This window comes from Ctenocephalides felis, unplaced genomic scaffold, assembly GCF_003426905.1.
Source record: "Ctenocephalides felis isolate EL2017-DRISC unplaced genomic scaffold, ASM342690v1 CF-g0.4_SCAFFOLD_03570, whole genome shotgun sequence".
In the NCBI taxonomy this organism is placed as follows: domain Eukaryota; kingdom Metazoa; phylum Arthropoda; class Insecta; order Siphonaptera; family Pulicidae; genus Ctenocephalides; species Ctenocephalides felis.
Window position 1 is genome coordinate 26,279,461 of NW_020539724.1, and position 23,694 is coordinate 26,303,154.

The 23,694-nt window shown below is 29.4% G+C and overlaps 1 protein-coding gene across 1 annotated transcript in view; it reads right to left on the reverse strand.

Moving 5' to 3' along the window:
- LOC113383289 (uncharacterized protein CG43867-like) overlaps window positions 1-22,482 on the reverse strand; it is a 39,380-nt gene extending 16,898 nt beyond the window's left edge. The window contains exons 1-9 of the mRNA XM_026621551.1: window positions 22,349-22,482; window positions 11,131-11,262; window positions 10,854-11,054; window positions 8,820-9,047; window positions 6,561-6,833; window positions 6,365-6,484; window positions 4,779-5,040; window positions 2,019-2,215; window positions 80-304 (exon numbers count right to left, since the gene is read on the reverse strand). Coding sequence (XP_026477336.1) covers window positions 80-304; window positions 2,019-2,215; window positions 4,779-5,040; window positions 6,365-6,484; window positions 6,561-6,833; window positions 8,820-9,047; window positions 10,854-11,054; window positions 11,131-11,253 — 1,629 coding nt within the window. The 5' untranslated portion in view covers window positions 11,254-11,262; window positions 22,349-22,482. The remainder of the gene's footprint in view (window positions 1-79; window positions 305-2,018; window positions 2,216-4,778; window positions 5,041-6,364; window positions 6,485-6,560; window positions 6,834-8,819; window positions 9,048-10,853; window positions 11,055-11,130; window positions 11,263-22,348) is intronic.
- Between the last annotated feature and the right edge of the window lie 1,212 nt (window positions 22,483-23,694).

The following is a 23,694-nucleotide window of genomic DNA, read 5'->3' on the forward strand; positions in this document are numbered from 1 at the left end:
AATTGTGTTTAACTTCACAAGATTATAATATTCGTGAAAAAAAATATAATCATTTTTCAATGTAAACTTTACTTGTTACCTGTAATATTCTAACCCACTCTTCCATCGTAGAAATAGAATCTGCAGTCAAATAATATATTTTTTTCCCTGTATTAATTTCAAATGTACTTGCTCCATCTTGTCTTGTTATTCTACAACTGTCATCCAAAATTATTTGTCCTTGAGGTTTTCTGTTTACATCGTGCTGCGATTTCCAATATATCAAAGCACCATTCTTCAGCACAAACCATCGCTTACGCCATGTCTGAGAAAAAATAATAGTCGAGTTAATTCGAGCGCTGGCCGGGTTTTTTCAAAAAAACTGTGCGTTAAGTGGTTAAATAAAATATATATGTTTTCATCGGATCACTTTTAATTAAAAAATAAAATATATTAAACCAGAACTTCTTGCAATACAAAACAATAAGGTGAAAAGTAGGGCTTATAATACCGGAATTCCGTGATCCCGAATACCGGATCCTGGACGATTTTTGTCCGGCATTTAATACCCGGTATTGATACCAAAAATACCGGTATTTTGGGATTACCAGTATTTTGCTAAAAATTGAACTTATGCAATACACATACACAAGTTTTACACTGTTTATGTGTATTACCGACTCAACTCAGCCGATTATGACACATTGGCAAGATAAAGCAATTGTTTATATATTATATACGACCTAATGAATGCAACCCATTTATAAAAATTATTAGTCGTCCACGTGCATTGTCCTCACATCTAATTCGTTATCAATGACTTTTAAATAAAATATATAATCGACACATTATTCTCTATCTACATTGTATTTCTTCCTATCAATCATTCGTATTTATTTATTATTTCATTATAACGAAAATTTACAAGTCAAATCATCGAGTGATATATAGTTTGATAATCAATGATAATATTGGTCTTGGTGGAGGATGTCTTCTTTCTTATGCGTACGTTGCAGATTCTTAGAAGTCGTTCGTATAGAATTATTTTATTTATTTATTAGATAATCAGAAAATACAATAATTTTCTATAAATCTTTGTGATGTCGTGACATCTAATGATGATTTTATTATAACATAAATACACTATACCAGAACTTGCAAGTAATAATTCATTTTCAAAAGGTTTTCGACTTGTTATATTTGTACTAAAATTCGGTCCTCGCTTGATGATTAAACAATTGATTGTTTATATTTTTTAAAAGCATATTTTAATAAACAATATATAAGTTATTAATTGAATTTGTTTTGTTCCTTAAATATGTAATTCCATATAAGCCTATTAAAAGTAAAATGTAACACATACAAGTTAATATATAATTGTTTACTTGCACGTTTTTTTTGTATCTATCTACTCCTATTCCCTATGTAATAAAATAATTAATATGTACTCATTTTAGAACAATAATAATGTTAATATGTCAATATATGAATATAACAACTGCGGTAAATAAAAATATGACTAGTAAATTTTTCATTGATAATACCGGTATTAATACAAATTTCAAATATCGAATATCGGTATTTAGATTTTAGTACGGTGGTATTGGAAGCCCTATTTTAACCGTCTTCAAAATTAAATCATTTTTGAAATATATTTTTTTGGAGGTAATTTATATTTAAAAACATCAATTTTCTGCTTTTTTGCCCATATATAAACTCGATTCGAATTGATTCAAATGAGCTTTTTTCTAGTTCGAATCATTCCAAACAAGACATTTTCGAGTCGGCACATCACTAATATATAATAATAACATCACTAATATATAATAAATAATAAATGGTATTTAAAAGAATGAAATAATGTTGGCTTATTTTAGATCTTTAAAATATATAAATAATGCACATGGTTATAAGATTACAAAAAGTAGAAAATACATTCATCAACTAATTAATTGAAAAGAACAGAAAAGTCATAGAAAATTTAATCAAGTTCAGTCATACGAATAAATTCTTAAAATCTATCTAAATCATAAGATCACCTTCAATTTTCCTCCAAGCTTTGTAAGATGTCCAATCTTTTCTAAAGATTCTGTCCTCCTTGGACTATCTGCATAAGAAGCCCTGACTAATAAAGAAGGCATGGAAGCATCGCAAGTGGTAGCATCATAGGACAAGGCGTCAGGTGGTATTGCATAGTCATCAGATAAGCCGGACTCGAATGACGTGTCTGAAACCACTGGTCATGAGGACCCGATCGCGATCAAAATAAACATTTACACAAACAATATATAACTAAATCAAAAATAAAACAAATCAAATCCAAAAATTCCAACAGCAATCAAATTTGTGTTGTTTTTCAAATATTTTTTAACACAAAGGCTAAACAAAAGCAACAAAAAAACAAATAATAGTATGTATTAAGACCATGATTCAATAAACAACTTGACTTGTCTGATCAAATAATAAGAGTTTTTCTTAAATCGGTTGAAAAATTTCTACTAACAAAACTTTTTCTTGAGTAAAGAAATACTTGAATTTCTGGCATAATATATCAAATAACTCAAAAAGAACAAAATTTATTAACAAAGAATGAAAACGTCAAAAGTTTAAGAAAACATACACTGCTGTACTTTTGAAATATTAGTATTGAATACTTTTCAATATAGCAAGTTTCACAATATGTTCTATCTGTTCTGTGGTCCAAATTAGTTGGTATTGATATTTTGGCTTGAGGCAAGTTACATGAACTTCCCGATACGTGTAAATAATCGACTTAATCAATAAAAAAATAATTAATTTATGAGTGATTAAAAGTATTCTTAGTAGATTTATTACACATAATTGAAAACGAACGAACACGTTAACTCGGAGTATTTTCTAGAAGCAAACTTTCAAAAATTAATGATTTTTATAATTGAACCAGTTTCTGCAGAACTCTAATGGTTTAGTATGCTCATTAAGACCAAGTACTCTATTGTTATATAAAGTAAATTGTCTAATTTTAATTTTAACAAACGTCAAAAAAACTACTCATTTTTTCAAATTGTGATGAATTTTTAGAATTAAACTACTTTTCATAAGGCCGTAATATTTTAGCAAGTTCTATAAGACCTATATATATCGCCAAGAAAAGTTCTATAAGACCTATGATATATATCGCCAAGAAAAGTTCCATAAAAATCGGCTTAAATTTTTTTTCAACAGTTAATTACAAGAAAACGGCTCGGCAGATTTTCACCAAAAACTAATCAGTATCTTTCCCAACCAATATTTTTCGAACGGTTTTTGAATTTTCAAAATCGATTCAGAATTGCGGGCTAAAACGTTGACGAGAAATTTTTCACTTTTCTGCAATCTCAAAGAAACGGCTTGGCGGATCATCGCGCAATATTGATAAACGCTAGTCCTCATCGATATACATCGAATGGCTTTTAAATTTTTGAAATCCGTCCAGCCGTTTTTGAGGAAGCGTCGATTTACAGTAAAAAATCTGTTCACACACACACAGACACATAATTTTTCCAAATTTGGTCTCATTCGATTCAGGATGGCTTGAAACGTCGAGAAAACTTAAAATTAGCGAATCGGATTTTTTTATGAAAACTAACTTCTCCTTCGGGAAGTTAAAAATAATTTTTAGAACATGTAAATAATTATTAAAAGTATTATAGACAGAGCGTAGGAAGCTAAAAAGAAGCTAGTAACTTTTGAACAACAATATTTAAAAATAGAGGGAAAAATTGTAATCAGCCATCGCTTTAAATCAAGCAATGTTGCTATCAGAAGATAAACGGCAATATTTGAAAATTTATAATAGAAGTATTTTCTTTCGTTGTTAGTTTTTTTTGGCTGTGAGCGCCGCTCAATAATTTTATAAGGTGTTAATTTTAAGTTAGATTCAACAGATATTTTTATATAACCTCCTTAAAAGATTCCATGCGAGTGGGGTAAAAAGGACTAACTAAACCTTTTCTCTGGCAGAGGTGTGAAGAATAAAATACATTGAATAAAAACGTAAACTTTTGTTAAAAAAAAGCAATTTTACAAAAAATAAATTAAATTCATAGTAATTCCAATTCTGCTGAAAAATATTTCTGACAAAAGCCAGATCAAGATATATACAGTGTTACTTTTGTGAAAAAGGTGCACATAAAATTGAGTTGAATTAGTTGAATAGTGATGTTATTATTTCCAAATTCCTTTAAAATTAAAAATAAGACATTGGATATATTTACTGATGGCTGTCACAATAGTAAAAAAAAACATATTTATATATTTAGGAATTAACTCAGAATTTTATTGAACATAATACGATAATTGTTTGATACTTGTGCTGTGATATAGTTCAATTGGTTTAGACAATATAATTACTTTAAGTCAAAATGAACCTTCGAGCCCCACCCTACCTTATATTTAAATAAATTATGATAAATTTAACAATACAAATTCACTTGTATCATTTTAATTGCAATCATACAATAAATACTGAATATTAAAAAAATACTGATATTATAACATTACAGTGTTATTAATTGAAGTATTTTTATTAGTTATTAGCAAACTTGGCTGATTCATAATAATTGCTTGATCGTTTTTATTATATAATGGGACGTTTTCATTCTTAGTGAAATAACAAATAAAAGTGTTCCTATACTGCCTGATTTTAGTGAGTTTGATTTTTTCACAATTTCTATGGTCTATTATTGTGCTGAATGAAATCAAAACAAAAAATTAATTTAAAAACTCATTCTTTCCCTCTTATTGTGCAGTTTGCAATATTTGTTTTTTTTTTATTATACCTCTGGGTTTGTTTTTGGCAGGCGACAAATTTTGACCGTTTTTCGCACTTTTGGAAGGACTTGAACCCGAAACAGAACTGTCAGAGGATTGATGACTAGAAGGGGGTAGACTACTATGGTGCCCAAGGGTATTACTGGTATGTTGAAGTAATCCCAAAGATGCACTTCCCTGTTGTAGTAAGTTGCCACCTCCATCCTCTCCTTCGCTGCTGTCGTCAGATGAATCGCCAGTAAAAGGCATGGAACGAATTTGGCTGGCTCTCTGAAAAAATACATATTTAATATAACTAATAAGTAATATCGCTACAAAATATGTGAAAATCTTTCAAATTAAAAAGGTTAGCAGAAGGGATTTTTTTACAAGATAATATTTTTAACTACTGCTCAAGATCAACATTGACGTTGGGATTAGAGAATATGAATTGTGTATAATTTATTTTCAGCAATGCTGTTCTTTTGAAGTTAAATTTCTTTAGGCGCGACTAGGGTGTAAATCCGTAAAAATGCAACGGAAGTCCGTTACGCCCGAATTGTTCGTCATTCGCTCTTGATGAGATCATTTCTATACGGATCGATTGTGATTAGCCGTCGTGTATGTGAATAGATTTCTGTGGTTGTATGCGTACCGGCATCAACGTTGTATGCGTACCGATGTCAACAAGGAAATCGGCATAGATAAATAAACATTTTAAAGTTACATCGTAGTACAAATCTTGATTTAATTAAAAATGCCTGAATCAGAAGAATATTGTACCCTGTCCCCCGTAAATAATGAAAATAATAAAACAGTGTATGAAACATAAGTTTATTGAAACAATTTCTATGAAGAGTGAAGTTGCAAAAACAATATTTTTTTACGAGTTGTTTAACATAATCCACTGAACGAATATTATAGAATTTATTAATCATTACTTCATTTCTCTAATAAAGGTTCATTTCTAAATGCTAATTACAATGACAAACCGATCATGTCATATTCAAAGTATGCCTTCAATTACATTATTGTTTTTAAATATTATACATCTTTTTAATGCTATTATGAATATCAAATTTATAATTTATCATTATGTAAATGTGTATAATGGGTGACACTAATAAATATGTGCATCACAAGTGTTAACATATTATTAATAAACATTATTAAAAATTGTCATATGATGTATTGATTTTTACTTAAATGCCATCTTGTACAGTAGCAAATAAGTTTTATTCAATCGCGTGTAAACCTTACGTGCACTCTTTTATTAAGCTTCGTCCTTCTACAAAAAACATGGCTTTCTAAAAATAAATAGAATACTTGTGCATTCTAATTTTATATAAAAATAAAATTATCTAATCAAATTACTTAAGTGATACTAAATGACTGTCTTCATAAATTACTTTTTATTTAAAATTTATTATTATAAACCAAAATACATATACCCTAATATAATTAACAATTACATCTATAATACAAAAAATAATATTTTCGCAGATTTATATCAATTCCTTAAGATAATTTTTTATTTTTTGTAGATGCAGTATTTTTCTTAAGTTTTTTGTAACCACCCAATAAACTACATTTAATAATTACTCATTTTTCTTACCCCTTTGACAGTTGCATAAACAGGCACACTTATATCACAATATCCACTAGATAAATTAACTCCATGACTATCACTCTCAGTAGCATCACCATCCCATTGTTTAAGACCGTCGCTCGCCAACTGTGCAATAACCAAGATAAATAAACATATTAGAAAAGAACACTACTTTTACTAAATTTTATAGTATATATCTCACCTGATAAATTTTTGCCTCCCAGCTAGGAAATCGATGCAATGGTGGAGTAGGTGGTTTAGGCATGCATGTATCAATAATGCTCGTATCACAGCTGACGCGCTTTGAACCTCCGGTGTCGTCCATGCCATCTTTATTGTTGGCAAGCCACAAAGGAAGTTTATCTTCACGAGAAGGTGTATAAATCTCAGCATAGTCATGTAAAAAATCCGAATGGGAAGACGAAGTTGCAGGCAATAATGGACGGTTATGCAGAGCCAGGCCATCTACGGCTTCCTGTGAATTAATAAAAATGTTTTTACTAAATGTTGTATGCATGATTAACATCTTTTTTAGTTTCGGGTTTATTCTGTAATATTATAATGCATAAGCATGTTCAAACTAAGCCATAAAATTTATTATTAGATAAATTTAATTTAAATTATTTAATTTTGAAAGAGTTTAATTAAATTTAAATTATTTATAAATAAATATAAAATTTATAAACAATAAATTTATGAATTATATTAAAATCATTTAAAATTTAAATATATATATATATATATATATATATATATATTTGTTTTATTGATATATTATTTTCATGTCTGAGTCAGGCAGGAGTGCCTGTTATAGGAGATTATGAAACAATTTTCATATTTTATATATACATATCATTTATGTATATTCCATTATACATTAATAAACCTTATATTTAATATATCTCTAAATATCTCTTCAATCTTTTTCGACTCCAATTTCTTTATAATATTTATTTTTTCTTTATTTCCCTTTTGAAGTTGTTGTCATCACTGGTCATCTTAATATCGATTGGCAGTTCATTCAATTTCTTCTTTCTATTATGTTCAATGTGAAAATTTTCGTGTTGTCAAGTAGTTCATGTAAATCTTGATGTCTATTGTTGTACTTGTTTTGATTCTGTTATATTTCATTTTGTGTATTAATTTGCATTTCTCTATTTTAATTATGTTATTCAGTCAAAGAATGTATGTTTCTGTCTGTAAGTATTTGGTGAGTGTTAAATGTGGAAAATCATATGATATTTTTATGGCTTTGCTTACTATTCTCTGTATGTCATTTAAGTTAGTTTTAGTCGTTTGGCTCCATGATGTTATTTCATATAAAATTATAAGTATTATATGCGCTTTAAGAATTAGTATCTTATTTTTTTAACAAAGGAGTGGTACCATTTCAAAGCTCCTGTTAATACAGCTATGTTCTTTGTTATTGCATTTTTATATTCTGTCCATGTTAGCTTTTCATGTATTATTAGGCCCAGGTATTTTATGTATTCCACTTCTTCTATCTCTGTATTATTTATTTTAATTTTTATTTTACTAATATCCTTGCATTTTTTTAAATGTATATATTTGGTTTTCCAATGTTAATCATTAATTTATTTTCAATTATCATTCCAAATATAATTTCATGTCCTCGTCAATCATTTCTTTGTCTGCATAAACTATGGCAGTAACGTCGGCGTATAGAACGTACTTTTCCTTTATTTTTATCTCTTGAAAATTATTTGTACAGATGAGATATAATAAAGATCCTAATACTAAGCCTTGTGGGACTCCACAGTTTATTTTGCATTGTCACTTGTCACGTTACAAACCTTGGTCCTTACTGTTCTTTCTGATAGGAAATCTTTGATAAGTGACAAACCTTCTAATCCCAGCTCTATTAGTTTAATAATTAATATATTGTGATCCACTGTATCAAAAGCTTTAAGTCAATAAATATTGCTACTGTATGCTTATTCTCTTCAAGGTGCTTACTTATGGTATTAGTTAAATCCATCAGTGCACCTTGAGTGTTTGATAATAGTACTGATTTTTGTCAATTTTTTGATTGAGAAAATTTAGTAATCTATGTTTTATTATTTATTCATATATCTTGGAGAATGTGTTTGTTATTGTTATGGGTCAGTAGTAATTTGTATCTATTTCGTTTCCTGTTTTAAAAATTGGTTTTATTGTAGCCATTTTAAGGCACATTAGAAACAAATATAAATTAAAAAAGCAGATAATAGGTTAAACAGTGTGATATATGATCCAAAAATAGTTCATAGAAATATACATGGTACGAGCATTCAAATGAAAACTGAAAAATTATATCTCAAGCAAAATGTTTCAATTATGCAAACTAATTATGAAGTATAGACAGAAAATATGTATAATATTTGATATGCATGTTGCCTTAAACTTAAAATCTTATTCTGATAATTTAGGAATCTTCCTGAGAGTCATCTAAACAACTTACTGCTAAATCTTGTGCAAGTGAATGGCTCATGTCGGTTCCTGTGGAACAATTTCTTCGGTGTCCTGCTACCTGAATGTTATGCATGTTGGAATCATAAGATTGTCCTCCTGCCAATACTGTATCTGGAGTCTCTGATAGTCTCCGCCTAACTGCAGATGGTGAATGACCAGTTGAATGTGTACCAGAAGAAGTTGCTTCTAATCTAGTGATACTCGACCGAGTTGGTACCTGTAAAATTATATTTATTAATAAATGCTTGTTTGAAATCAATTTTTTAGGAATAAGAAATTCAAGGTTAAAATTCTATTTTTTTTTTTTAAGATTTTTAGAATCTCAGGCTTTCTGACAGTGCACTGATAAATTTTATTCAGCATTTATTTTAATAAGCATTCAAAATTTTAACATTTTGTACCAAAAATAATTAATTTTTGATAATGCAAGTTATTAACTTTCCTACTAAGAGTAAGTAATAGTTTTTTTTTTTATTTTTCATTATTAATTTTATTCTGCAATCTGCTTTTTTATAAACAATAAGCAGAGACTGGGTTATACCAACACATAATAAACAAAACAGAATGAGAAAAAAGCGATAAAATATAGCAAAATAAAAATATTTAGGTTTAACTGGACTACATGAGATCTTGTGGCAATTATCTTTACAACCTGGTGGGTTGGTCTTTCAGGTAGGCCAATTCATTAAGATGCACGTCAATTATATTCTTATATTTGAAAGCAACCAATGAATCATCCATGCTGGCGTATAAAGAGGAGCGTTTGAGATTTGCCTCATGATTTTAATTTGAGTACGTTAGATTATGTTCAAGTTACTCTTTTTGCAGTACCCCAAAGATAAATTCCATTGGTCCACATGGGTTTGATCATCGCCTAATATATATGTATTTCATTTTAAATTGATAATTCTGAATTTCTATTCAGGAGCTAATAATAATTTTTGAAGATTTGATCTATATATTGTCTTTTGTAAGTTATAGTAATCGCAAAAAAATTGAAAATCACGTTTCAAGATCTTCTGAACGTTTTGGATTACTTACCTCAGAAAAAAATGCATGTGTTTAGTATGCATGTATTGATGGATACAATTTTTCGTCCACGATTTCGAGAGCGCGCATCAACCGATTTGTTATACATATTTAAGAAAACATTGATTCCTATTGATGGGAAGATTAGTTTTTAAGCAAAATGTTAAAAACTTGCAATCTAGTGTTTAAGAGTACAGAGCGTCCGATTTGAACGATCCAAAAAAACATTTTAATTGTATTGATGAAATGAAAAGAAATTGATCAAATTTTGGGAAGGCAGATTCAGCTGTTTCAGCGATCCAGAAAAAAGTAAAAAACAATGACATTTCAAAAATGATCATTAGACACATGTACAGCAAATTATCAGATATTTTAGTACAAATTTTGTTTGCGTTTCCTTGAATTGCGTACCAGAATGGATAAAGTTCACTCATATAGTTCAAACAAATGTCTTCGACATTTCTTAACTGATAACAAGATCTTGAAAGCTCTTAAATTAAATTTTCACTCGCAAAAATAAAAAAAAACAAAGATTTTCGGATTCATTTTGCCTATTTTGCAAAAATAATTTCGAGACAAAATGCGTCAGAAACGCCGCGAGAGTCACAGAATCTACTCTTGGACTTGTTAGGCGATTTAGGCGACAGTGTAAACAGACTTGAATGAGTTTCAAAGTTTTTAAAAAAAAAATCAAAATTTAAAAAAAGTTGTTTTTTTTCAAAAATTTCAAACAATTCAAAATTCTCAAACGAATCTAATTTTTTTAGACTTTTCAACAATTTTTAAAGATTTTTAAAAATTAAAATTAAATTTCGTTCCTGAAAGTTTCAGCAAAATGCCTTAAGGGACGATGTCATGCACTTCTAGCTTTTTGATATTAATTTTTCTTGCATTTCATATAAATATACTTATTGTTAGAAAAATAAATAGGAAATGCAATAAATACGCGTTTCTTTTACGAACTGACAGATTTTTTATAGGTTCATGAACTCACTGTGCTATATCTGGAACCTTGGGATGCGATATGATTCTTCAGTAAAGTAAGTTGATGACAGCAACGTGCATTCTGATCCCTTAATAATTGATTTTGTTGTTCTAACTCTCGAAGTTTATTCGTCACCCACTCCTTGATGCGCGCAGCTTTAGCTTCAACTTGCCGCGCGTCTTGTAACCGTAACTGCTTCTGCTCATTCACCTGAAATGAAGAATTGTTTATTCAAAAATTGATTGATTTTTGTGATTTATGAATATCTATATTGATCAAATATAACCTGTGTTTCTAGTGATTCAATAGCACTACATTCGCTGATTCCTCCTGAGAGTTGCCTTCCGTTATTAATTAGTGGTTGTTGTGGCTCATTGGACTCATTTCTAGCACAAAGTCTCTGCTCCATCACCCGTACCTATTATATAAAAAGTGTTTATAATATAAAGTACACACACATTTATATACATATATACTAGATAACCCGACAGACGTTGTCCTGTAACCTACATCTACCATTTTTTTAATATCCTATACTAATATTTACCGTTTAACTAAAAATAATACTTATTGTTTTTTAAATTACTCTTCACACCAAAATGCATATATGTACATCAATATGAGCGATGTTAAATATCTAGCTTCTTTAAATAAAATGAGGAATCTCAATTCCCACACTATATTATGAATTAAAGTTTTTTAAACGGTATAACAAATTCAGAAAGAATTATTATATAGTATCCGCCGTAACTTTACAATATTTCCTTGGATTTTTTCACCCAAAATAATTGCTTCAATAATCTTGCCCATACTGTAACTTTTATAGTCTCGTATCATATTTTAAGGGTTTTTAGTAATTATAATATCTAAATTACATTTTTCTTACAAAGTAATGATTTAATATACATTATTACCAGAAACGCTCCTGGGGTCATCAGCGCCCGCATGCCATTTTTTCTAGCGCCCCCTTCCCCTATTAATTTACGTATTTTAACAGATTATTATTAAAATTATTATCATTAATTAATTTTTGGCTTTTGAAACATTTTACTTATTTAATTTGGGCATTTTAGGTGATTTATTCTATTGATTTCTTCTTGCTTATTCTTTCATTATTAAACATAACCATAACATAACACTAGTATTTCATGTTGGATTATTTTAATTTAATTATTTATTATTTAAAATATCCAAAATTGCATCTTAAGCTTCTTCCAATTAATTTCGTAAGGGCTGAATTGTATGTATTCATCTTTACTTTCCCCTTTGTTATTTTAAAGTGAAAACTTTAACGTATTTTAAAAATATTGTGCAAAGATTAGTAAAAGATGCAAAGAAATTATCTGTTTCTTGAATTATATTAAAAAATATATATATTAATAATTTCATATCCGATTCTTGTGTTGGCGCCCCCTAAGGCGTGCGCTCGCATTAAAGGTAGGATCGGCCCTGATCATTACTTAATTTCATATTTTAAGTGATTTAATTTGTCAAATCCTGTTCATATGTGTATCACTCAATCTGCCATACATATACTGTATGTTGTATTATTTTAATCTCTGGCAGATCTCAGCTGTTTCATTTTTCTTATTCATAATCATGAATTTATTATACATATTCTAATACTGTCTGGGCTCATGAGTGAATTGAAATTTTTGGCAGATGACAGTTTTCATTTATTTTCAATGCCAAACAATGTTTTAAATATTTTCAATGTCAAACAATGACATGTCGTTTTTTTTAAACATTATTTCGTTATTGTCGTTATTTTAAACATATGATTTTTGACCATTTTTTTGTTACATTCCAGTGTGTACAGAGTTATTGACGCCTAAATAATTTTACATCGACGATTTCGGGAACACGGATCAACCGATTTGAATAATTCAAAAAAATATCCGATTTCTACTGACGGAGAAACGTGCTGATTTGGTTTTTGGCAGAAGCATCCGATGTAAATGATTCAAAAACATTGTTGTTGTATTGACGAAATAGATAACTGAAGAAATTTTTGTAAAGGCAGGTCCAGCGGTTCCGGAGATCCAATGAAAAAAGATGTTTTTCAGAGATTTTAATAATAAGTATGAGTTTTGTTTACATTTCAATGGGTAGTTTACATTTTTATGGAAAATATTTTTCAACTTTCCGTAGGGTAAGTTATAGTAATCGCAAAAAACTCGAAAATGATAATTTTTATATATCTTTACGTTTGATTGGCAATAAAGCTATGCGAAAAAAAATCTTTACGTTTGAGAGGTTTATGAACATTTTGGCATACCTTAGAGAAAATGGATGTATGTGTGTGTATATGTGTGTGTGTGCGGATCCAAAGTTTCTCCTTGTCAACAGCAATCGAATGTTTTTTAAATAATTGAAATCGATTGATCCCGAAAGGTCCCGAAATCGTCGACGAAAATTTGCAAACACACACACACATACATTCATTTTTTCTAAAGTATGCCAAAATGTTCAAAAACCTCTGAAACGTAAAGATATATAAAAATTTTCATTTTCGGTTTTTTGCGATTACTATAACTTATCCTACGGGAAGTTAAAAAGCCATTTGGATGTCAAAAATGATCATAAAACATATGCACATTTTAATGATAATAACAAATTTTGTCTACATTTCTATTAGTTTCGTACCAATGTTTACCCGTTAGACTGGGACGCGGCGCTAACGCGCTTCTAACTTTCGTCTTCGAAGAAAGGTTCAAATTTTTCAAAAAATTTTAGGACATAAAAAATATATCAAAACTTTATAAATTTAATTTTTGGTACGGAAACTTTTAGCAATTTGCCTTAGCATAAAGTTAGGTGTGTGTAAGTGCAATGTCAAGCGCATGAAGAGGCGTCTCACGTTTTATCGATTTTGTTTCAAGATTATTCACCTTAACCTCACAATATATTGTTCATTACCCAAAAGCATATACACATGAATATTTTAATAATATAATAATTATAACAATTAAAATAATAATAATTAAAATAATAATAAGTAATAATAATATAAATAAATATATATTAAAGTCTTCATTCTGTTTCATCAAAGAATATTCACATTTGTTTCAGTTTACAATATGTTAGTAATAAACGTAAATATTAATTAGTTTAAAATAAACATATGAGAAGTGTGTTATTATAAAGCTTTAAATATAAATATACAGAAAAGAAATTCAAGCATAAAAAATAAACGTACCAGTAATATAGATCAAAATTTACATATTCCATTTTCATCACAATTCACTTAAATATCACAAAAACAACTTCTTTTCAAATATTTAATTATAAATTAGGTTTAATTCCTAAGGTTTTTCGCGTTTTTTACTTCACCGATGTGTATCGAACAAAAGTTGACTCAGTAAAATATACTGAAGCTTCAGACTACACCGCCGTCTCGTCGTGTGGGGATACTCGCGCACAAATGATACAGGGTTGTATTAGAGTTGATTTGCCAGGATAACTAGTAGGGTGCATAGCAAGGTGCTTTAAGGCAAATTGCTGGAACTTCCCGTACCGTAATAAAACATTTTGGTATGAAACCCAAAAAAATTTACAAAAAATGTGTATAAAATATCTGATAATTTGATCTACATATGTCCAATAAACATTTTTGACCGCCAAATGACATTTTTTTTAACATATGTTTATTGAGGGTCCATAACCGCTGGACCTGCCTTTCCAAAAATTTAATTAATTCTTCATCTTGTCAATGCAAGTAAAATGTTTTTTGAATTATTAAAATCGGACGCTCCATTCTCTTAAAAACTGAGTTACCGTTTTTGGCACTTTTTGCCCCGTATCTTCGGAACGGCTAGACCTACTTTCGCCAAAAACTAATCAGTACGTCTCCTTATCAATACAAATCGAATGTTTTTTGAATTATCCAAATCGGTTGATCGGTGTTCCCGAAATCGTCGACGAAAATGTGTATCCGCACACACACACACAAATACATACACACATCCATTTTTTAAGGTATGCCAAAATGTTCAAAAACCTTTAAAACGTAAAGATATATAAAAATTTTAATTTTCGATTTTTTTGCGATTACTATAACTTACCCTACGGGAAGTTAATGAACCACTACATAACAAATTGCAAATTACATAATGCTTATAGTTTTTTGAAAAAATTACAAGTTGAAATAAATTGCATAAAATATTGAATGAATCAGTGTTCGAAATTTCGTTTTTAATTAGTTCATTCGAAAATTTATTTTCATAAATGTTGAAGTCTGCGCTGATCTATTATCTATTAATTATAATTTTTAACAAGCGCAAATATCAAACATTCATAACTCTGTGAAATAATGATCCAATTCTGCCGTAAAATGAACCAATGTTATAGCAAGGCTATGTAACATAACATTTTTCATAGAACGTGGTACTAAAAACTGTCAAAATTCTATGTGGTTGCTATGTAGAAAACCTAACCCAGCAAACGCACAAACGTCAAAAAAGAATCTTATCATAACTGCATATTTGTGATGTGACATAATTACATATGAGTGAAGTTGCATTTTATGTGTAATACGCCTGACTGCACACGAAATGCGTAGCATTTTGACAGATTTTAGTACAATTATATATGCAAAACGCTACGTGACATAGCCTTGCCATAATATTGGTTTAGTTTACGGCAGAATCGGCCCCTAAATTCAGTGAAATATTATTGACCCAATGTTTATAAATAATTTAGTTGATATATTTCAAAAAGACCAATAATTTTAAGCACTAATTGTAAGTAATTAAAATATGAAAACAATAAAATATTTGTGAAAATAACTTGTTGATAAAATAATTATCAATATTCAATCCCATTTTTGATGAAAATCAATACATACTATTGAAATATGTTCTAACAAATAAAATAATCGGTTTGTGAAAATTAATACCCCTTTAAACCAAATGTATGAAATAACAACTGGAAGATTCTCAATGAATGTATAATTAACTTATATTTATTTATTATTTATTTTTTATCATTAGTATAGACTTGCCTTAAATTCTATATTTGGCTAATTTGTTTTAATAAGAAAATACTAAAATCAGTATTGTGCAAATATTATGCTATTGAATTACATACAATGCACGTGTCAGATAAGTGTATATAGTGCTGTGGTTTTAAACCTTTTCGCACCACGCCTCGTTTTTTGAAAAAGTAATGCGACAACCTTGCGCCTTCTAGAAAAGTCGCGACCCACAGGTTGAAAGCCACGGGTATAATATATAAAAGCGCAAGTACATAAGTGTATGAGTGTATGTACGTGCAAGCCACGCGTTGAAGCGCCATATGTAAACTGTCGCATATACATTTACACTCAATGACTCAATACACATACACATACAAAAGATTTTAAAAACGAACTTAGGGGAACAGCATATTAACTAAGGGTTGTAGTAGTCCCTATTATACAACTCATTCGTTTGTGACTATATGATTTGCGCAATTTGTTTAGAATGTCGATAAATACTCATTTAAACCGTAAATAAATCGCCACTATATCAGAATTTTTTCAAAATATAGTTAACTAGTGGGGCGCATGGCATCGTGCCTTAAGGCAAATTGCTGCAACTGCCCGAACCAAAAATTATTTTTTTTTAAAAAGATTAACATTTTTGAGAAAAATTTACTTTGAAAAAATTAAAATTTTTGAGAAACTATGAATTTATGAAAAAAAATTTTTTTTTGGAAAAAAGGCTTTTCTTTATTTTGAAATATTTTGGAAGTTTTGAACTTTCTAACTTCCCGTAGGGCAAGTTATAGTATTCGCAAAAAAATCGAAAATGAAAATTTTTGCATTTCTCGACGTTTCAAAGGTTTCTGAATATTTTGGCATGCCTTAGAAAAAATGGATGTGTGTGTGTGTATGTGTGTTCGGATACAAATTTTTGTCGACGATTTCGGGAACACGGATCAGCCGATTTGAATAATTCAAAAACATTCGATTCGTATTGATAAGGAGACGTGCTGATTAATTTTTGGCAAAGGCAAGTCTAGCCGTTCCGAAGATACGGGGCAAAAAGTAACTCAGTTTTTAAGAGAACGGAACGTCCGATTTTAATAATTGACTTAATTGATTAAAACTTGTATTGACAAGATAAATAATTAATCAAATTTTCATGAAGGCAGGTCTAGTGGTTTTGGAGATCTAACAAAAAAGTAAAAAAATGCCATTTAGCGGTCAAAAATGATCATTAGACATATGCACATCAAATTATCAGATATTTTATAGAAATTTTAACAATAAGCATAAAGTTTGTTTACATTCCTATGGGTTCCGCACCAATGTTTATCCGTTAGACAGCGACGCGGCGCTTACGCGCTTTATATTTTGTCTCTATGTAGTCAAAGCAGTACGATTGCTTTGCGGATAAACATTGGAATGCAACCGATAAGAATAATACGTATGTAATATGATAAGAATGTAAACAAAATTTAAACTTGTTAAAATCTCTATAAATTATATCTGATAATTTGATGTGCATTTGTCTAATGATCATTTTTGACCGCCAAATGGCAATTTTTTACTTTTTTCACTAGATGTCCGTACCGCTAGACCTGCCTTCATAAAAATTTGAACAATTCTTCATCTTGTCCATACAAGTAAAACGTTTTTTGAATTATTAAAATCGAACGCTCCGTTCTCTTAGAAACTGAGTTACCGTTTTTGGCACTTTTTGCCCCGTATCTACGAAACGGCTAGACGGTTTTTTTAATTATTCAAATCGGTTGATCCGTGTTCCCGAAATCGTCGACGAAAATATGAATCCGCACACACACACACATATACATCCATTTTTCTAAAGTATGCCAAAATGTTCAGAAACCTCTCAAACGTAAAGATATATTAAAATTTTCATTTTCCATTTTTTGCGATTACTATAACTTGTCCTACGGGAAGTTAAAAAAATACTCATCTGTTTTTAATATGAAACAAATTCCATTTGTATTTAATGCTTTTATGAAATTGCGTAATAATTTATGAAATCCTAGAAATTTTACAATAAGAAGTCCAGTAACAGTCATAAAAAGTAGAATAGTTGCGAACTTTATAAAACTTAATTTAGACAATTGTTTCTGTATTGTGTCTTTAACTTTAATTTAAATCATGTAAAGATCATGGCCTCAGAGGATACTTAATACTTTATGGACGGCTGTCCACCACAGTGGACAAATATACTCTGTGAGGCCCAGGCTATTTTATAAACAATGACTCAGTTTGCATCGATAAGTTGAATAAATTACATATAGCAGTGTTTAAGTTATTTTAGTAGTATTTTTAGCCTTTTTCTTTGCTATATGGTCTTTTTTAATATTTAAAACGACGGAGCGCTTTTAAATATGGCAAAACGACTGGTAATTTTGTGAACTAAGCAGTAGTGAAGATGAGACATTCAAATTGACATTTGATGAATGTGATGATGATATTATCCAACCAACAAAAAGAAGAAGAAGTTCGACAAAATAAATGAAGAGCGGGAAGACATTAGCGAATGTGCCGATTCTCCTTCAATAATCGAGTTTGACATACATCAACAAACACCCCGACTACAAATACCAAGCAATATAAGACATCTAATAGATTATTTTACTTTATATTTTATAAATGAATTTTTAGACAATATAATAGAAAAAATAAACCATTATGGCAGTGAGTGAAAGAAAAAGAGATTGTATTGTCTGTTCTGACAGAAAAGCACCAGGAGGAAGGCGGCGAACAACATTTTATTGTAAAACATGTCAAAACTCAACCAGCTATGCATTTTGGAAATTGTTTTGAACGTCACCATTCTTTATAAAATGATCAAAAATAAATTAATATTATAAATGTATGTCCTTCAATGACCATAAATCTTTATCAAACAAATTGCATAACATACACAATGAAATCAAGTCTACAGCCGGTAAAGTAGATTGTTTTGAAATCGGTGCTGTCCCGAAAGTGTTAAATATATAGGCCTACGACAAGTATTAGGTATAATTTTTAAAAATCATCAACAGGTCGGCCCTGACGGTTTAGCAAAAAAGTGCAAATCAAAAAATATCATTTTGTAATCGTGTTTGTTTAGCTAAAAAAACTTTCTTCGATGAATTTGATGAAAATCGCATCATTATATTGTGTCGTATTAATTAATTGAGTATTGGAATATTGCGCCGAGTTAAAATTTCAAAATTAAGTCACGCTAAATTTAAATTCTTATTGATTAAGTCGATAACACACACTAGGAACATTATGCGAACTTTCTTTGAGGAAAACGCTATTTATAACTTGTTACTATAATTAATGATTTGCTCGTCAATACTTTCTGGCGTAATTAGTCAATATTTATATTTCGTCGACAATTTCTCAAAAACTGCTGCATCGATTTCAAATATTTGAAAGCCATAAGATGAAATGCTTGATTAGCAAAGAAGTGCAAAAATTTTCGTTCTCGTTTTCGCAAAAATAAAAATAGTTATTCGTTTTAAAATTTCGAGTAGTGATGTTGTTTGAATTAATTAACTTTCCCTATGGTAAGTTAAAATAATCCAAAAAATAATCAAAAAATAATTTTTGTATATCTACACGTTTTAAGGTCTTCTGAATATTTTGCAATGACTTAAAAAAATGAACGTAAGTGTGTATGTGGGCGTGTATGTACGGATACAAATTTTTGTCGACGTTTTCGAAAACACGAATCAACCGATTTCAATGATTCAAAAAACATTCGATGCGTATTGACGGGTAGACGTACTAATTAGTTTGCACGTCAAATTCCATTCTTTTGGTTTCCGTACCAAGAAAACGCCAAAAAGTATAAGATTTTAATTATCATGAAGTAAAATTTGTACAATGATTTTTTCGTTTTTTTTTTTAAAATTTTTCGCCGTATCGCATGCATACTAAAATTTCAAAGCAATATGCGTGTAAGTAATCATAACTGATTGAGAACATGACATAGATTTAATAGTGACTTGAATATTTGCAATAAAAAATTGTAACACTCATCGCTAATATTTTTGTTATAAATGTAGTGCAATAAATCAAAATAGACGAATAAATTAAAATATATAACTAGTGGTGTATGGCATCGTGCCTTAAGACAAATTACTGGAACTTCCCGGAACTGGAAATTACTGGAACGAATTGTTCGAGGAATATTAAATGTTTTCAAATAGATTATTATAAATATTGTAACATTGTCCAATATTTATAAGAATTATATAAACTGAATTGCAAAGTTAAAACTAGTTGGTTTGCTATTTTGCCTTGAGGCAAGTTACATAAACTTCCCGATATGTGTAATTAATCGACCTAATCAATCAAAACTAAATTAATTTATGATTGATTAAAAGTATTCCGAGTGGATTTATTACACATAATTGAAAACGAAAGAACACTTTGACACGGAGTTTTTTCTAAAAGTAAATTTTCAGAAATCAACAATTGTTATAATTGAACCAGTTTCCATAGGACTTTAATGGCTTGATATGTTCATTAAAACCAAGTACTCTAACGTTATACCAAGTAAAATCGTTTAATTTTAATTTTAACAAATCTCAAAAAAACTACTAATTTTCTTAAACTTTGATGAATTTTTAAAATTAAACTACTTGTCGTATGGTCGTAATATTTCAATAAGTCGTATAAGACCATGATATATATCATCAAAAAAAGTTTCATAAAAATCGGCTCAAATTTTTTTTTCAACAGTTAATTACAAGAAAACTGCTCGGTAGATTTTCACCTAAAACTAATCAGTATCATTCGCAACTAATATCTTTCAAACAGTTTTTGATTTTTTAAAATCGATTCGGTAATATTAGCTTAAATGTGGACGAAAATTCAAATTACAGAGGCTTTGCAGGTCGTCGCACAAAACTGACAAACGATAGTCCTCATCGAGATACATCAAACGGCTTTTAAATTTCTGAAATCGGTTCAGGCATTTTTGAGAAAACGTCGATGAAAGGTCTAATTTTGACAAATGCCAAAAAAACGATACCAATTTTTGCAAACTTTGACGAATTTTTAAAGCTAAACCAATTGTCGTAGAGCCGTAATATTTTAGTATGATCTAGAAGACTATGGTATCTACCGTCAAAAAAATAATAATAAAAATCGCCGAAATTTTTTTATTTTAACACTTTATTACAAGAAAACGGCCGGGCCGATCTCTACCAACAACTCATCAGCACGATCAATATCTTTCGAACGGTTTTTGAATTTTCAAGATCGATTTAGAACTGCGGGCTAAAACGTGGACGAAAAATTTTCCACTTTTCTGCTATTTACAAAGAAACGGCTTGGCTGATCGTCGCGCAAAATTGATGAACGCTAGTCCTCATCGAGATGCATCGAATGGCTTTTAAATTTTTTAAATCGGTCCAGCCATTTTTGAGAAAACGTCGATTAACGGCAAAAATCTGTTCACACACACATACTTTTTCCAAATTTGGTCTCATTCGATTCAGAATGGCTTGAAACGTCGAGAAAATATAAAATTAGCGAATCGGATTTTTTGATGAAAACATAAACTTCTCCTTCGGGAAGTTAATTATTTGTTTAAAGTATATTAGAACTTTAGTCAGAATTAAAATTAAAATCTGAATTATTTTCAATATACAAAAAAATTTTTTTTAGAAAAAAAGTAAAAAAAAAACAATTTTTTTCCCGAAAGCAATTATTTGTTATATAATATAAAAACTGGCATTTTTTGCATATTTAGCTCTGTATCTTTGAAATGGCTGGACCTGCCTTTGCCAAAAACTAATCACCTTTTCCTCAAATCATTACAAATTGAATGTTTTTTAGATCATTCAAATCGGTTGACCCGCGCCCGAAAACGTGGACGAAAAAAATGCGGACATACAAAACACACACACCTTCAAAACGTGAAGATATGCAAAAATTTTCATTTTCGAATTTCGGTCCTTTACCATAACTACCCTACGGAAAGTAAATAAATTACCAAATAAATTGTATGATAAAACTGCGTATATAAGTATTTTTCATATATATTTCTGTAAGTTCAACTGTCTGCATGGCAGTATGCAACACATAATTATTTCTGGTATATTTATAGACTCCACAACTCACGATGGCAAGTAAATTAGTAAAAATAAAAATCTAAAGAGAAGATCAACAAAGTTCGTAGAATAAGAGCGGTTCTCTATATTTATCGCTTAGAAGTCAAAATTAGTCACTCTTATTTGTTTCGAGTTGGTTAAACTTCAATATATTTAAGTATTAGTAGTTGCTGCACGGAAAATTCATCCATTTTAAGTTCATTCTGAAATATACATCATGTATGAATATTTTCTGGTGCATTCACATTTATCTTATAATTTCAATCCATGTATATCTACATAATATAAGAAATTACCAAATTTACGTATTCTTCAAAAATAATATTATAATATACTTTACTCTATACAACTGATTCTAAGAAACAATAAGCCTATTTAATTTTTTTATGAATTATATATATAAAATTTCATACACTAACGTAACATACCTTATCTTCAGCTTCCTCAGCACGACCTTCTGCTTCCAAAACTCTTTGCTCCAACTCTGACAACTAAAATGAAAAATTTAGATTAGATAACTAGAAAAAAACAAAGAAAATTTTTCAAACAATTTGTCTCAATGCGGGTTAAAAAGCGAGAGCCAGGTGGCAAAAAATAAACTGTTTTTATTTTAACTTTAAACAGGTTTCACGGAATAATATCTAAATCTAATCTAATATCTAAACTATTTAATCAATGCGATACATCTTGTTTATAAATTTGAACAATAAAAGTAAAAATAATTATCTAAATGAATAGATTAAACATAATAAACAAAAATCTTTTATAAAAATAAATTTTAATTAGTTGGTATTGGTATTTTGCCTTGAGGCAAGTTACATGAACTTCCCGATATGGGTAAATAATCGACATAATCAATAAAAAATAAATTAATTTATGAGTGATTAAAAGACTAGATTTATTACAAATAATTGAAAATGAACGAACACGTTAACTCAGAGTATTTTCGAAAAAGCAAATTTTCGAAAATCAACTTCAAATTGAACCAGTTTCCGTAGGACTTTAATAGTTTAATATGTTCATTAAGACTAAGTACTCTATCGGTATAGCAAGTAAATCGTCTAATTTTAATTTTAACAAGCGTGAAAAAAACTACTGATTTTCTCAAACTCATAAAATAAATATAAATTTTTTAAATTAAACTACTTGTCGTAAGGTATCAGCAGTGGTGTTGTGCAAATATTTTTTCTTTCCGGAACGCTAAAATTTAAAAACCGGTTCAAAAACCGGTTCTCGTGTTTGTTCCGGTTCCGTTCGAAAAGGAAAGAAACAAAAATAAAAAAAAATTACAATAATAAAAAATAAAAAAAAATTACAATAATAGAAACATTTAATAAAAATTAGTTGAATAATAATTTATAAAATTCACTTATCAAATCATTTTCCATATGTAGCAATTTTTTTAATTTTTTCGCGTTCCGGCCCAAAATTGATTTGCCGGAACGACGTTCCGGCTCGACACCACTGGGTGTATCAGTATCATTCCCAACTAGTATCTTTCAAACAGTTTTTGATTTTTTAAAATCTATTCGGTAGTATAAGCTTAAATGTGGACGAAAAGTTTAACACTTTTTTTCAAATTACAAAGAAACGGCTTGGCAGATCGTCGCACAAAACGATATTGAACGATAATCCTCATCGAGATACATCAAATGACTTTTAAATTTTTGAAATCGGTTCAGTTGTTTTTGAGCAAACGTCGATAAAAGATCTAATTCTGACAAATGCCAAAAAACCGATACTAATTTTTGCAAACTTTGAAGGATTTTTAAAA